This window comes from Trichechus manatus, unplaced genomic scaffold (assembly GCF_000243295.1).
Source record: "Trichechus manatus latirostris isolate Lorelei unplaced genomic scaffold, TriManLat1.0 scaffold00100, whole genome shotgun sequence".
Classification (NCBI taxonomy): Eukaryota; Metazoa; Chordata; class Mammalia; order Sirenia; family Trichechidae; genus Trichechus; species Trichechus manatus.
In genome coordinates, this window is record NW_004444036.1 from 3723275 (window position 1) to 3740195 (window position 16921).

Consider the following 16921-nt stretch of genomic DNA (forward strand, 5'->3'; position numbering starts at 1 on the left):
AGAGACTAGCTTGAATTGTAAACTTTCATTTAAAGTGCAACAATAAAATAAAAAAAATATGGGGGGGGTGGTCCTAAAAAGTAAACAGCTGTTGCCTGTTGGTACAAACGAGATAGAAGCACGTGCCGGTTCTTCTCCCATCTGCTCTTAAGATGAGCACAATGACACACATTAACTGATGCCTGCTATCATGGATTGAATTGCATCCCCCCAAATGTTGTAAATCCTAATCTCTATGCCTGTGGTTATAATCCTACTTGGGAATGAGTTGTCTTTGTTATGTTAATGAGACAGGATTAATATAGGGTGTGTCTTAAGTCAATGTCTTTTGAGATATAACCACCCCCCCAAAAAAAAACTAAACCCGTGTCAATTCCGATTCATAGCGACCCTATAGGACAGAGCAGAACTGCCCCATAGGGTTCCCAAGGAGAGGCTGGTAGATTCGAACTGCCAATCTTTTGGTTAGCAGCCGAGTTCTTAAGCACTAGAGATTAAACAAGCAAGCTAAAAGCAGCAGAGATGGGGAAAAAGATGTCACACTACGTGAAGATCGCCCAGGAGGAGAGACAAGGACCTTCCTCCAGAGCCGACAGAGAGAGAAAGCCTTCACCCCTAGAGCCGGCACCCTGAATTCAGACTCCTAGCCTCCTAAACTGTGAGAAAATAAATTTCTGTTTGCTAAAGCCACCCACTTGTGGTTATTTCTGTTACAGCAGCACCGGATAACTAAGGTACCTGCTATGAGGAAGGCTGGGGATGAGAAACTGGGGACTCAGAGATAAATAAAACATGCTGCTGTTATTGTTAGTTGCCATAGAGTCAGTTCTGACTCACAGCAACCCCACATACCACAGAACAAAACACTGCCCTGTCCTGCGCAACCTTCACAATCTTTGGTACCCTTGAGTCCACTGTTGAAGTCACCGTGTAATGTGAGTGCCTTCTAATCTAGGGGGCTATTCTTCCAGCACTATATCAGACAACATTCTCTTGTGAATCACTGGATTTTCACTGACTAATTTTCAGAAGGAGATCACCAGGCCTTTCTTCCTAGTCTGTCTTAGCCTAGAATCTCTGCTGAAACCTGTCCAACGTGGGTGGCCTGCTGGTATTTGAAATAGGGTAGCATAGCTTCCAGCATCATAGCAAAATACGTCACCACAGTATGACAAACTGACAGATGGGTGGTGAAAATAATGCGTAACTGCATAATATCTGAGTCTTCCCAACATCCTAGCTAGCTGGTCTTTCCTGACTTACCCTTTCTCTGAACTCCCAGACACTTAAGCAACCACTGTGCTCTCCCTGCCTTCTGGCCCCAGCTCTGCCAGACTGCCTCCAGCCAGCCTTCCCGGCTCCTCCAGCCCACAGGCCTCCCTGCCCTGGCCTTGAGGCAATCCCAGGAGGTAGTGGATGCATACATAGGCCTTATCCTCCCAGTGAGCCTATAAATGCCTTCTGGGTACGGATCATCCTTAGTTCTGTGATGGTCCCCTATGAGCATCTAAGACACATAGTAGGTGCCCAATAAAGACTTGATAAACTGAACGCTAACTTGCATGTGATAAAGGCAGATCATTCTCTGCCCAAACAAAGGTGCTACTAAAATGTCAAGTGCCAATCATATTTTTGCAAATTGAGTCATATTCTTCAGTGCACTAAAGGAGCTTGCTATTTAAAGGATCCTGTGGTTAATTCTTTTGTAACGTGAATAATCACTTCCTGCTCTACCTTTCCTGTCAAGATGAATTTTTACATATCAGGTTTCTGTATGAGGAGGAAACCTGTGTATGGCTTTGTTCAGAGCTCATAAATCATTAGCCTGTGTCTCTCCTGCCCCCAAAAGGACCCCTTCCTGTGTCCTCTGCAAACCTCTGAAAGCTTTAGGACTGTGCTATCCCATCTGGTACCACTCACCACATGTGACTATTGAGCACTTGAAATGTGCTTAATACACAGGGATGTGCTTGAATTGAGATGTGCTGTCAAATACACAGAGTCCCTGGGTGATGTAAACGCTGAATGTGCTTGGCCCCTGGGTGATGTAAACGCTGAATGTGCTTGGCTGCTAACCAAAAGGATGGAGGTTCAAGTCCACCCAGACGCACCTTGGAAGAAAGGTCTGACAAACTTCTGAAAACTCAGCCATTGAAAACCCTATGGAGCACAGTTCTATTCTGACACTCATGGGGTCGCCATGAGTTGGAATCGGCCCAACAGCAACTGGTCAAATATAAACCAAGTTTCAAAGACATATTGGAAAAAAAAGAATATAAAATCTCTCAATAATAATTTTTTAGATTCGTTGCATGTTGAAATCATAATATTTTCGATATGTTAGGTTAAATAAATATATTATTAAAACTGATTTCACCCATTTCTTTTTACTTATTTTATGTGGCTATTAAAACATTTCAAATTATATATGTGTCTTGTCTTAAATTTCTTTCGGACAGCAATGGTTTAGGATAATACTTGCCACACAGAAGCTGAAGACCTCAGCTTACACAAAACAAAGCCAAAATATTCAGAGCCCATGAGGAAGTCTGTGCCCCCAAAACCTATTTCCTCGCTTTCAGCTGTAGCTGCAGCAAGGACAAAACATTATCTAAGTTTTTTTTTTTTAATGGTACCCTTTGGGAAACTACCTATGGGAGTGAACACAAAATGCAAACATTAAGCTAAATAAAATATATCAGAGGTGTAATCAGGGCAGCAGTAAACAAAATCCCATATTTACAGATGCCATAAATTAAAAAACTTAAGGACGTCTCCCCATCAGAAAAATACCACCCTCCAGCTGCCTGCCGTGCCAAAAGCCAACCTCCTAAGTTTGCAACATCTTCAGTCGCTGCAAAAACCAAAGCTACAGTTAACTCATGTGTAGAAAAAGATAGAGCAAGAGGAGATAAGAGATCTGCTTAGAAATGCAAAACGCTTCAACCTCCCCCATCTCCACCTTCAAACTTGCTCCAATGTCTCCTCCCCTCAGAGATGAAATGGGTGGTTTTGAACCGTCGGTTGGCTCAGCCAGCTGCCAAGCAGCTTCTCACGGTTAACTTCTCACGGGTCGCGTTCTGGCTTGGCCACCGGGCCCCACCCCGCCTCTGCACACTGTACTTCCTCTCTGGAAGCACTTGCCCCATGCAGACTGCAAGCTAAGCCCAGAGCTTTTCCAGGATCCAATCTCCCATGCCTAGCATCAGGTCTGGCTCAAGAAATATTTGAATAAACAAGAAAGAGTGAAGGATAATGGAAAGTATTCAATTAATTTCCTTCATCTATATACATGGATACGTGACGTCACAAAAGGCTCAGTGCAGTTTTAAGCTTTAATTAACTTCAGAAGTAGAAAGGTTACAAACTTAAATTGCTTTTACACTTAGTCTCGTGAATTTTGAATTAATTTTTAATTTTTTCCAGTTCTCTGACTGAAGAGAACATGTAGAATGAAGACATAATTCTTCATCAAAAAAAAAAAAAAGATCTCACAAAAAAAGAGCATGACTGCTCATTATTAAAGATATAAAGAACATCAGTTATCATCTTCTTGAATCCTTTATTTTATAGATAAGGAACTGAGGCCTAGAAGGTTCCGTGACTGAGGCTTAGAGAGATTAAGAGGGCTAAATAATGTCAATGATAAGACTAGGACTAAGCTCTCCCAACTTACAGTCCACATGAGAGAAGAAAAGATCTAAAGAGAAAACAGACTAGTGACATATAGATTTTCACGCCATTAGTTTGCTTTTTTCTTCTTTCATATAAAGCAGTTTCCAGAATACTCAGAAAAAATTACACCACTCAGGAACATATAAAAACCTATGTTCAAATCTAAGGAGACAGAAAACATATTAGCAGCTGCCTGGGGCTAGGGCTGGGAATGAGAACTGACTGCAAATGGGTGTGCCGGACCTTTTGTGGGGGATGGAAGTTTTCTAATATTGAATTGTGGTGATAGTGGCGCAATGACGTGAATTTACTAAAAATCACTGAATTGTACATTTAAAATGGGTGGACTTTCATACCTCAATAAAGCTCTTAAAATAAAAATTAAAAGCTGATGTGATGTTTATGTGGTAATTTATAGACTGTAGATATTTGCTTATCGAGGTGGTTATTGTGTTTGCGTCCCAGGGAGAGTCCGTTTCCTGATTCAGGGAGGGGGAACTTCCTATTTCCCATGAGATATAGTCTGATGGGCCTATCCATCAACAGGCCCTGCCCTCTGCCTGCCAGTGTATGGGCACAGGACCCAAGTGTGACTCCATAGTGATGTGACAAAGACTGGAAATGGCTAGAGCAGATTCCCCCACCAGGGCTCCCAGAAGAGGCCGAAATCCCAGGAGCTGAAAGATGCCCATCTTTTCCCAGACCTGGTCCTCCAGCTTTTCCCTCCACCCTATAAACCATCCCCACAGCCTTCCAATAAATCCCTTTTCCTGCTTTAGTTAAAGGAGAGTTGGTTTCTGTTGATTGCAACCAAAAAATCTTAATGGATATACCCATTGCATCAGCTTAAAAAAAAAAATAGACTCTTTCTTCTCGACCCAAGTATGCACAAGGCACAGTTCTCACCTATCAACTGTAATGCAGTTACAAACGTGAGCTAGTTGCTAGACACAAAACAAGTATGACCCACTGGTCCAAGCCTATCAGCTGCTGCTGTGACCAGCCTCAATTCCCTTCCCAACTCTGCCATGACCATCACCCCTAACAGCAGACAGCCATTATGTTCAGGGTTGGAACACGATGCAGAGACATGACCAGGTCACCCCGTTCCCTGAATAGGAAAGCGATTCACAAAGCAGTGGAGCCTTGAATCTCTTCCAGCCTGCATTCTGACTCCTTTGCCTCACCAGGGCCTAGCCTTGGAAAAATGACCCAAGGAGCTCAGGAATACTCGGTTATTAAACACTTCCCAATTGAAATTAACCTCTGCAAACCTAGCACACAGCTCTTTTAGAACATGCATTAGACTGAGTAAGAAGAACTTGGCCAGAAAAAAGATTATTTTCATGAAAAAGAAAGCACAGAGAAAGTATGCAGATGATTTTGCAGGTAAAAAACTAGTGAAGAATAAAGACAGCCTGTTATAGCTGGATAAGCCTGTGTGGAGAATAGTTATTACACAACAATCACGAGCAGGAAAAATAAGCTGCATCTTAGAAAACAAATCTCAGAAAAAGTCAGCTGAGTCAAAATAGTTCAGTCATTTAAAGAAGACATAGCTTTAAGTTAGGAATACTTCTCAGATATAATCAAACACTTCACAGGATTGGTTTTCTGGGTTTAAAGGCTTAGGACCATAGTCTTGTGGGAAAACTCAGTCAACTGGCATTCATAAAGTTTCTGTTCCGTATCCCAGTTTGGTGAGAAGTGTCTGGGATCTTAAAAGCTTACAAGCGGCCATCTAAAATACTACTATTGGTCCCTATTCATCCAGAGCAAAAGAGAAAGAAGGAAACCCAATACTCAAAGAAAAAAACTAGTCTACAGGATTGTCTACAAGAATCAAGGCCTTATCTACCCTGACACTACAAGAACTAGATGGTACCTGGCTACCACTACAGATTGTTCTGATCAGGGCCACAATAGATGGATCCTGATAGAATGAGAGAAAAATGGGGGACAGTATTTCAAATTCTTACAAAAATTCAGACTTACTGGACTGGTTGAGACTAGAGGATTCCCTGAGACTACTGCCCTGAGATACTATTTAAATCTTGAACCAAAACTATCCCCTGAGGTCACCTTTCAGCTAAATAATAGATTAGCTTACAAAATAAGTAAGCTAATGAGTACAGCGCTCCTTTAAAAAGTCATCTATCTGAGACCAAATGGTCAACAAATACTTTAAAGCAAAGACGAGAAGGTAAGGGTACAGGGAGACTAGATTACTGGAAATGGGACAACCAGAACAGAAATAATGAGAATGCTGATACACCGTGAAGAATGCATCCAATGTCACTGAACAATTTGTGTAGAATTTGTTAAATGGGAATCTAATTTGCTGTGAAAACTTTCACCGAAAACACAATAAAATTTTATTTAAAAAAAAGACAGCTTTCTTTTCAAATAGAAGAGAGAAAGCATGTGAATGTTGTTTTACATAAATATTTGGCAGTTTTAAGTAATAAAATGGTTTGAGGATGAGTAGAGACGGTATTTTTTTTTTCCTGACTTTGTAATGACAGCCTGGCTTTCAGGCTCGAAGGAGACCCAAAGATAGATCCCTGGTTGTAAGATGATCTCCTATTTGTCTGTGAGAAGATCCAAAAGGCTGTGGGCCAGCCTGAATAAATAAACTTTGAAACTGAAGAATAACAGCCAAATGTCTACTTATACTATTATCACAGATTATGTAAAATAAAATCATCAGAAAACATTGCTTTCTCTCCAATACCTTCTCATTTCATGAAATAATTATATTCGACAGACACTGCATGGGTGGTGGAAACACATTTGATTATGGATAAGGTATCTAAAAGGATTGTTCAAACTACTCTGTTCAAAATAATTAACAGAACCCTATAACACAAGATACTTTGTAAGGACTGTAATAGAATTCAACTCTTTTCTCAAGGAGAGGATTTGGAAGGATGAGGAACTGGCTTTATATTTAGACATGTGTTTTATGAAAGAAGAAAGGCAAAGCCTGGATGTGGATTTCAGTGTGGCTGAGCCAAATCAGCTGAAAGCGGAAGAGGCAAGAATGCTAAGGGGGCGGGGCGGGGGGGAACCAGGTCAAAAGGAGGGAAGTTTAGAACGATTCCACAGAAAACTGTGGCTAGTCAGCACAGTGGGGCAATGAGGGCGAGGGCTTACTCACTGCATGGCCTTCTGTTAAGAAGAAATGCACTGTCTGGTAAGAGAGAAAGTAGATGGCGAGGTGAGAGGAAACCACAGTGACCCTTCACTGCCTTCCCTGGGCAGATTTCCTGTCTGTCTTCAGCCTTCATGTCTAACCCCAGGTATCATAATCCTGCTAAACTGTGAGCCCCTGGAAAGCAGGAGAGAAGTAGAAAACTGAAGCTTGTGGGACTCCTAAAAGAAAAGCCTCGTTGCCCAATGCATTGTCCTCCATGGGCTGCCTAGCTGACGGCTTGGTGCCAAAAGGCACTCCAGAAATGCTTTCTGCTGAGTGGGGAAAAACCTGGAGATGGTTTTGACAAGAAGCTGAGAACCCTAGATGATAACTGAGACAAATGTACAGGGCTGAAAGCAGAAGACAACAGCAAAACAATGACCCTCCAGAGCAGGCTAGAATTACACACTGTCATAAACATAACTACTTTGAGTTCCTCACCACATAATCTGGAGATAGCACCCAGCATATCTGCAACACCATAATGTGTAAATTAAATTAAAGAGCCCTGGTGGCGCAATACACGTTCGACCGCTAAACGAAAAGTTAGTGGTTTGAACCCACCCAGCGGCTCTGCAGGAGAAAGACCTGAGTGATCTGCTTCCGTAAAGATTACATCCAAGAAAGTTATTAGGGATGGTGCATCGGATGGTTTCATCATAAATTTCACCTGTGATGTTATATAATAATTGTCAGTCTATCAACATTGTAACTGCCAGCCTTTGACAAGTCATTTTGGTTGGCATTATTAATAGTTAAACAACAATTTGAACTAAAAGTTGCTCATCAAGTATTAGTTCAAGAGTGTTACTTAATTGATTACATTGTAAATACGTTATAATAGCATGAGGAAACTACTTAATAAGTACGTATCTACACTGACTAACACGCCACAGAAGTGAAATTAAAACCCAACATTGTTCTTTCTTTAGAAGGCTACAATTTAAAGCTGGACAAACAAAGTAACATCTAAATAAACTGGACTAGGGTTTAAATTTTTTGAAATCTTTTCCAAAACTGAAACATGAAGTTAATTTAAAAAAAAAAAAACCTAAAACTAAAAGGATCAACAGCCCCATTCGGAAAGAAAACTTCTAGATGGACGATGTGAGCACAGCAAGGTGTATTTTTTTTTTTTTTTTTCAGAAATAATTAAACTTAGTCTCTAAACACCACTTCTCAATAAAAGGGAGCCAGGGAGCTTTGGAAAAATAGCTGATTCCAGGTCTAGGGCAGGAAATATGATAAGCCTTAGACATCTTATACCAGAAAGCAAGGAAGCCATCAAAGACTACTAGGGTCCTGTAAAGACAACTCAGAAGCTAACTTAAAGAGGCTCCCACTAGCCACAATGGGACAATATTAGTATCGGTAAGAATAACTGCAATAGATTGAAACATACCAAATAGGTTTGATATGCTTCAAATACAAAATAATGTCATGTGATATATGTTTCATAGTGATTTTTTTTAAAAAACCAATTCAGTGGTCACCTTTGGAGGATGCTAGAGAATCAACTCATTATTTTGAAAACTGGTAAATTAAGGAAAAGAATCAAACATTCATCCTGCCTTTCCTATATGAATTTAGGATAACCAAATAATTGACACTGAGATATCTCTCCTCGTACACGAGTTTTTCAGGGTAATAAATGAAGGAGTGAGAGAATTAGACAATCAACATTTTGCAACCTCTAATATAATCAAGGACCTAGGCAATGATCACTAACAGCTGCTAATACTACAAAAAGAGACAACCAGGCACTAGGTGCCTCAGGAGAGAAGTCCGGGACCCCACCAGGGAAGTATTCTTGCCAACAAACTGAATCTGGATTGGATCAAGCCTCAGGATTTACTACCAGTTTACAGGGAATACAGGGGATCAGGGAATGTGTTAAATGGCACCCTAAAAGTGTAGTCAACAAAATTTGTACTATGGGAAACTCTATAAGGCAAACAATTTAGTTTCTTCAACCAAAGAAAAGATTACAAAGTAAAAAAAGAGAGAGAGAAAGATGGGGGAACATAGATTAAAACAGATTTAGAGATCTTCCAAATCCTGATTAGAACAACTTTTTTTTTTTTTTTAATTTTTAACTGGCGGCATAGTGGTTAACAGCTTGGCTGCTAACCAAAAGACCGGCAGTTCGAGTCCACCAGCTGCTCCTTGGAAACCCTGTGGGGCAGTTCTACTCTGTCCTATAGGATCTCTATGAGTTGGAACCAACTTGCAAGCAACAGGATAACAATTGGATATTTCGACTGGAGGTCTGATGATAAAGAAATATCGTTGTTTTGTCACAAAAATGATAATGTGATTATGTTTTTTTAAAGCATCCTTATCTTTAGGAAATACATTCTGAAACTCTTATGGATTGTTTAAAATGTTCAAAATTTATAAACAGAGAAATAATGTTTCACACTGAATTTAAAAGATGACGAGGAATTTTTTAATGCTGGTGTAACTTTAGCTGGTGTAATCACTAGTTTCACAAGTGATTCAGATGGCAATGCACCTGAAAGGAAGGTGGGGTTTTTTAAAGGCAACAAAGTATTTAAAATATATGTGTGCATTTCAATACCTGAATTACTTATCAAGGGCACTAGGTACATATAAATATCTTCAAATAAAGAATTAATTCAAAGGGTTTTTTTTTTCCTTTTTAGAGCTATAATTTATTTTCTGTGAATAATTACGAAATCTAAAACAACCACAAGTTACCAAAATGGTGATAATCTTCCTGCAAGAGATGCATTATAGAAGAACCACTGTGCCAGGTTTCATCCGAAAATGAGGGGACTGGGTTTTAAAACTGTGTTTACCTTGGAGGTTATATAGTACTTAATCCTAATGCCTTTAAAAATGCATACTTCTAACTATTTAAGAAAACAATCAGCAACAAGTACACACACCACATTTATGAGCGTGGACCTTGGAGTGGAGCTGTTAGGCCAGCTTTGTGAACATTCTGATTTTGGCTTTCTTGAACCACGTTTTGTATAAGAAAGGCTGCGGTTTGGGTTGTTTAGGTGTAAAACTGATATTGTGATTATGGTTTCTAACAGCGTCCTTATCCTGAAGAAGCGCATGTTGAAACGTGGCAGAGAACGGGCAGATCATGAGTCTAGCCCCACGTACCACTTTCTGAGAACTGGCCCCTCTCGGTGCACAGGGGAAGCCCCCACTGGCCCCTCTCGGTGCACAAGGGAAGCCCCCACAGGCATCTCTCTCTCTCTCTTTCTCTCTGTCCCTCCCTGGGCCTCTCGACACCCTCACTGTGCAGCAGCATCCCCTGGCGTCACCCAGACCTACTGAACCAGAATCTGCATTGGAACAAGGGCCCTAGGGGATTCCTATAGTACCACTTGAGAAGCGTTGGTCTATCCCGAGCTGGGTTCCTCACTTGAAGGCAGGGACAGATTACCCAATAAGCAAGGTAAGCACGTCCTTAGGACCTCAACAAAACAGGGGCACCAGTTGTCCAAAGCAAAGACCCACAGATACCAAGCAGACAGGACACAAGGAAAAGTGAGCGCCGCGGTGGAAGGGAATTGGCAGGGCACTAAATGAAAATGATACGTTTTCCTTGTTGTAGAGTATGTGGAATACTATTTTGTAGAAAATGTGGTATACACGAAAAATCTTAGAACTCTGCATCCACTAAAAATTTTATAATCCAGTTCATCTCATTCCACTAAAATGGCATATACCACTTTTGCAAACAATCAATAACATTATAGTCGCATTTAAAAAGAAGTTACATCATGGGTAGCTAAGACATGCACACGCACATATATATATACATGTATATATATAACTCACATATCCCACTGGAACGCATGAGCAGTGGAGGGAGTACCACGGAGTATCAGTGTTCATGGTCCTCACATGCCTTAATCCGGCCCTGCCCAGAGGTGTCAGGACTACTTGTGGAGCCACCTCCTGCCCCTGTCCCCTCACTCTGGTCCACATCAGAATGTCTAGGTTGAAGATGGTTCCTCCAGGGGATTCTGTATACCTCTGCCCCTCTCCTAAATTGCTTTTTAGGAAGGAGGAACATAAGTCTGCATCTGAACAAAAAGGTCTGATGTTTAAAATGGGTCAGAGTGTGCTTCCAGACCTCGGCCCTGATGATTTCTAGGGCACCTTTCAGGGCCATGCATCTACAGGTCTGCAGAAGCATCACTAAATAGGAAGCAGCATACAACAGCCAAAAAAGGTGGAAACAACCTAAATGTCCACCAACAGATGAATGGATAAACAAAATGTGGTCCACACATGCAATGGAATATTATTCAGCCATAGAGAGAAATGAAGTTCTGATACATGCCACAACATGGATGAATCCTGAAAACGTCATGCTGAGTGAAATAAGCCAGACACAAAAGGACAAATATTGTATGGGGTCCCACTTATAAGAATTATCTAGAATAGACAAACACAAAGAGACCAAAGTTTATTAGTGGTTATAAGGTTGGCAGTTCAAACCCACCAGCTGCTCCTCAGGAGAAAGATGTGGCAGTCTGCTCCTATAAAGATTTACAGCCTTGGAAACCCTATGGGACAGTTCTGCTCTGCCTATACGGTTGCTGTGAGTCGGAACTGACTCGATGGCAATGGGTTTGTGTCTTTTTTGTTTCTCAGGGTCTGGCGGGGATGTGGAAATGGGGAGTTACTGCTTAAGGAGTACTGAGTTTCTGCTTGGGATGATGAAAATTTTTGGAAATAGATAGTAGCAATGGTTGCACAACATTATGAACGTAATTGATGCCACTGAATTATATATTTAAAAACGGTTAAAATGGGAAGTTTTTTTGTTATTATATTTTACCACAACTTAAAAAAGCAGGAAGCAGCAAGTGGGTCCACATTAACACTGGGCAGACTGCCCTCCTTACTGTGCACTGGAGGAAAAGAATCACTCAAAATGAAACAAACCCAAATGCTCAACCAGTCCCTCTCCATGAAAGGAGAAGGCTTTCCGAGTCCTTGTCACAGTTCTGATTCCATTTTGATTCCTGTCTCCTGACTAGACTGAAAGCTCCAGGAAGACAGGGACCACGTCTGCTTTGTCTGCCTCTGTAGACCCAGCACCGGCCTTATGCCTGGCATATGGTGAGAACCTAACAGATACTTGCTGAATGGAACTACTTTTGGAATATCTAGGTGCCAGGTGATTTTATCCACATTATATCATTTATTTGTAGCAATCACTCTGTGGCAGATCGTATTTTCCAAGATGGCTGCTGCAACCTCTCCCATCCCTCATGCTCTTCAAGAAAGTGACCCAGCCACCAACAGGAGAAATCTAATCCCATCTACCCCTGCCTTTGATTTGTGATCACTTCGACCAACAGAGTGCAGGGAAGTGATGCAGTGTGACTTCTGAGGCTGGTAACAGAAGCTTATGTATGCAGCTTCCAACTCACTTGATGGTGCACCTGCACTTGAAGCCCTGAGCTGCCATCTAAGAAGGTCAACTAACCCGAGACAGCCACGCTGGGAGGAAGCCAAGCCACACAGAGGGGTTCCAGGCAGGTACTCCACAGGCCCCAGGTTTGTGGGTGACAGAGCCTCCAGATGATTCCAAGTCACCCCCAGCCCTCAAGCCTTTCCAGCTGAGACCCCCAACATTGTGGAGCTGAGACAAGCCATCCCCACCTAACCTGTCCAAATTCTTGACCGACAAAATCTGTGAGTATAACAGACTGGCTGTTTGAAGGTGCTAAGTTTTGGAGTTGTTTATCAGGTAGCAATAGTAACTAGAACACACTCATGAGGTGACTGTTGCTGTTCCCAATTTATGAAGGCTCTGGTTCCTAGAGATATCAGATAACCTGTCCAAGGGTGGGGAGCTGAAAGCCCAGTCGCCAGCCAGTCTGGATTCAAAGCCTGTCTCCTTGCCCCTGTTCCTGCTCATGTTTTTTCAATCAATGAAGATTTTCTGAAATACACATCTCAGCCAAGATAAAAACGTGAAGATACCAAAGGGAGCGCATGAATCCAGATAGTACGCTCAAATGTGAAACCAGACCAAATCAGGCCCTGCCCCCTTATAAATTCTTAGCTGGCCTTTTCTCTGACAGAATGACTCTTTGATCCAGGAAGTATTTATTGAGAGTCTGGAGGGAAGGGGTCACTATAGTAGACAACAGGACTATGAGTCAAGGACTCCTCATAGGAGAGAAGTCAGGAAAGATACAAAGAAGAGGAAAGATCTTTCTTTCTCTAACAATGACTAAAAAGAGGATCAATGCGGATAAATGCTACAACTGCAATATACTGATGTGAACATGAGGGTACACAAGGGAGTTGACACCTTCTCCTAAATAGGAATCATGGTCATCTGCTGATGACAGCCAGGTGTGAAAAGAGAATCTGAGGTGCTTGAGGAGAAAAAGTCTGGAATAAGTTCAGTGTAAAATGCAGTACAGAATTTTTCTGGTTTTTTTTCTGTGCGTGTATACGTTAATTTACAAAAGAAAAAAACAAAGAGTGGATGAGAGGTAAGTGGAAGCATCGATAGGTGGCTGTAAGGACCCAGCAGAGTGGACAGCAGCCCAGTGCCCCATCTCCACCACCCCTCCAGAGCCTACCACAGGGCCAAGCACAAGCACTGCATGGCGGTCGAGGCCTGTGCCCAGCTAGGAGAGGCAAGATTCAGAGCTGAGCTCAATGGCCTCTAATAACTGATGGAGGGGAAGCGGGGATGTCCAGTGCCTGGCAGACCAAGACAGCAGGACACTCGCTGGGATGGGGGTGGTCAGGAAGTGGGGGAGACTGTGGCAGGTAGAAAGGTTATGATGGCCAACTGAATAGAAATGGGGATCCAGACAGTGAAAGCCCACCCTGTGAAGACTGTGCAGGTGCTCTGAGGAGCCAGACAAAACAGCGGACAGAACAGAGCCCTAAAGGGAAGGAAGAGACAATGTGGTGGCCAAGGATGAGTGGGGGTCTCCTCCTTCCTTCCCCTCTCCCAATGTCTCTCAACCACACAACAATCCTTTCTATAATTCCCTTCTCAAGAGACTCTCCAGAACACTGTCCCCATGGAAGGGGCGACTACCTGTCCATACAAGTCTCCTAGCATTAAGCAGCAGTCAAGAGATCTCAAGGTTAACCCTCTCTTGGAAATGATATGTAAAACTAGCACTACATGAAACAATGAGCTGTATTTACGAGTCCACAAGGGGGATGTACCTCAATGTACTTTAACATCCACTTGTGGTCAAGCACATAACAGGTCATGAATAAGTATTTATTGTGTAGATGAATGCTGCCTTGGAAAGATATCAAATGTTTGGGGAAACTTCCCATTCTTGATCCTGGAACTCAAAGGCTACCACAAACCTAACCCAGGTTTGACCTTGACAACCTCACTTGTATTTACACCCAGCCTCTAGCCACTGTTCCAGTCAGACAGTCGCAGTCCCTATCATCCCACATGCTCTTCCCTTGAGGATGCCATGGATGTTCCATCCATGAAATTTAGTTCCTTACTCCCTGCATCACAAAATGTCCTTCATCTTCATCGTGTGAGGTCAACTTCAAACCCTCCTCAGGCCACCTATCATTCCATTTTCAGACTTACTAACTACAGTATAACTACTACTACCTGTTGCCGTCAAGTCACCTCTGACTGATAGAGACCCTACAGGACAGAGCAGAACTGCCCCACAGGGTTTCCAAGGAGCAGCTGGTGGATTTGAACTGCTAACCTTTTGGTTAGCAGCCGTAGCTCTTAACCACTGTGCCATCAGGGCTCCAATTATAGCATGGATTGACTCAATCACTTCTACCGACAGACACTGTCTTATAACATTTTTTGAATTATTGTCTTAAAACAGGGGTCAGTAAACATTTTTTTAAAAGGCCAGACAGTGAGTATTTTAGGCTTTTGTGAACCATATGGTTTCTCACAAGCACTGAACTCTGCAGATGTAGAGCAGCCATAGACAATACATAAACAAATGAGTATAGCCATGTTCCAATAAAACTTTATTTATATAAATAAGCAGTAGGCCAGACTTCGTCCATAGGTCACAGTTTGCCAACCCCTATCTTAGCCTGTTATTTTAACTTTCATTTTCTCTTAAATTGTATACCTTGCCACCCTAAAACAGATTTAAGTTCCTTAAAAGAAGGAACCAGGTATTATATATTTTCATGTACTCTTAGCCCCTACCTGGCATAGTGCTATGCATAGAAAGAATATATATGTGCATGCATTTGAGTATATGTTGAATGATATACTATGCATTGCAACTGATCTCCTTTTCTGTTTTTTAAGTGGACACACTGGCAGTGCAAACATTCATTTCTAACAACTAGTACTAATTTAATTGAACTGTGTGCCATAGAGTATTTTAAGAAAACTTTCCAGGTCTGCTTTTGCCAGGTTTTTTTTCTTCTAATCACTTCTACAGATGGCCTAATAAGTTCATTCTACCAGCTACTTAACAGACTAACATTCCACATGCTACTTAACATTAGGAGGAGCACCAGCTTTCCCAGATAGAGGTACCTGCTTCAGCATTCAGCATTTCTTCCATCACATCATGGGAGCATGGAGGGGGAGAGAGAGGTTTGCACAGGTAAAAGGGAAGCTTTCGGGAAATAAAGGAGAGGAAATCTATCACCGCTGTTCCCCACAGAAGCAGACATGAAACAATTACCTGTAACAAAATAAAATTAAGTTCAAAGTGGCTTAGTGACAGCTCCTGTCATACACTTCTAGCTCTCTTCTAAATCAATAACTGCAACAGAGAGGAAAGTAGACATATTCAGAATTTCAAAAATGTGATAAACTACACACCCCCCGAAAATAAAAACCCCGCTTTTGAGTATGTTAAAGTAGATCACAAATAAGGAGCTAGAAAGTAACTACAGCGTTCTTTTAGAATGAAAGAATAAACGGGTCCCAGAAAGCCGAAGACTTTACTTCTTGTCATTTAGTAACCCTGAATGCGCTAAAGTCCCCACTTCCTTTTAGCCCCACAAATGAAGGCAAGAGCAGCTCAGGGCAGGCAACACAGGTCCCTGTCATCCAAGTCACCTCACACATGGCTTAAAGATCCAAATAGCTGGGAAGGCTTGTTACTAAAAAGAGCACACTCGACCAAGTGTCCCCTCCAGGAAGCACCACTGTTCCCTCTTTTGTTAATTAGTTGGTATCTGCCCTCAAGTCCTTAAATAAGATGCCTGCATTGGTATGCCTTGATTTTGTTTTTTTTTTCCCAGTTTCAGGCATCATTAATCACTTTCCTCATATGGAAGATGAGGTCTTTGCTCTCTTCCATCATCTCCATCCATACTCGAACACCTCCCTCCCACCTCCATTCCACTATATGGTTGTATTATAATTTTGGTTGAATTGGTGTTCAACATTTCCATCATTAAGACTACACAAACATTACTAAAAGCCAAGCCACAAGGTACACTAAGATTATGCTTCTTTTCCATCACAACTGTTGGTTTTCCCTGGAGCTAGTAACAGTCTTGTTTTTTCCTTTGCTTAGTAAAAAGTTCATTTAAAAAACTGACCCAACTCCAAACTCTTCCTCCCTCATCTAAATTTCCTCCAGAAAGGTCCAGATGCATCAGATGGTCCATTAATTTTATCCTTCCACAAAGCCTTCTGTCCCATGGTGGAGCAGTGGAGGTTGGGGCAGTGGTGGTTCAATGGCAGAATTCTCGCCTTCCAAGCAAGAGACCTGGGTTAGATTCCCAGCCAATGTACCTCAGGCACAGACACTACCAGTCTGTCCGTGGAGGCTTGCGTCTTGCTATGATGCTGAACAGGTTTCAGGGAGCTTCCAGACTAAGACAGACTTGGAAGGTGGGCCTGGTGATTTACTTTAAAAAATAAGCCAAAGACTGTGGGGACCATGGTCTCAGGGAACATCTAGCTCAATTGGCATAACATAGTTTATAAAGACAATGTTCTACATTCTGCCTTGGTGAGTAGTGTCTGGGGTCTTAAAAGCCTGTGAGCGGCCATCTAAGATACTCCACTGGTCTCATCCCTTCAGGGAGCAAGGGAGAATGAAG

The 16921-nt window shown here is 42.0% G+C and overlaps 1 protein-coding gene across 4 annotated transcripts in view; it reads right to left on the minus strand.

Moving 5' to 3' along the window:
• Positions 1-16921, minus strand: part of SH3KBP1 (SH3 domain containing kinase binding protein 1) — a 407394-nt gene that overhangs the window by 344197 nt on the left and 46276 nt on the right. Inside the window, exon 1 of one of the 4 annotated variants that reach the window (XM_023737269.1) lies at positions 15396-15674. The exons of 2 other annotated variants lie outside the window; for them this stretch is intronic. In XM_023737269.1, coding sequence (XP_023593037.1) covers positions 15396-15423 — 28 coding nt within the window. In that variant the 5' untranslated portion in view covers positions 15424-15674. Of the gene's footprint in view, positions 1-15395; positions 15675-16921 lie in introns of those variants that run through there. One more of the 4 variants, XM_023737262.1, reaches the window with a different exon arrangement.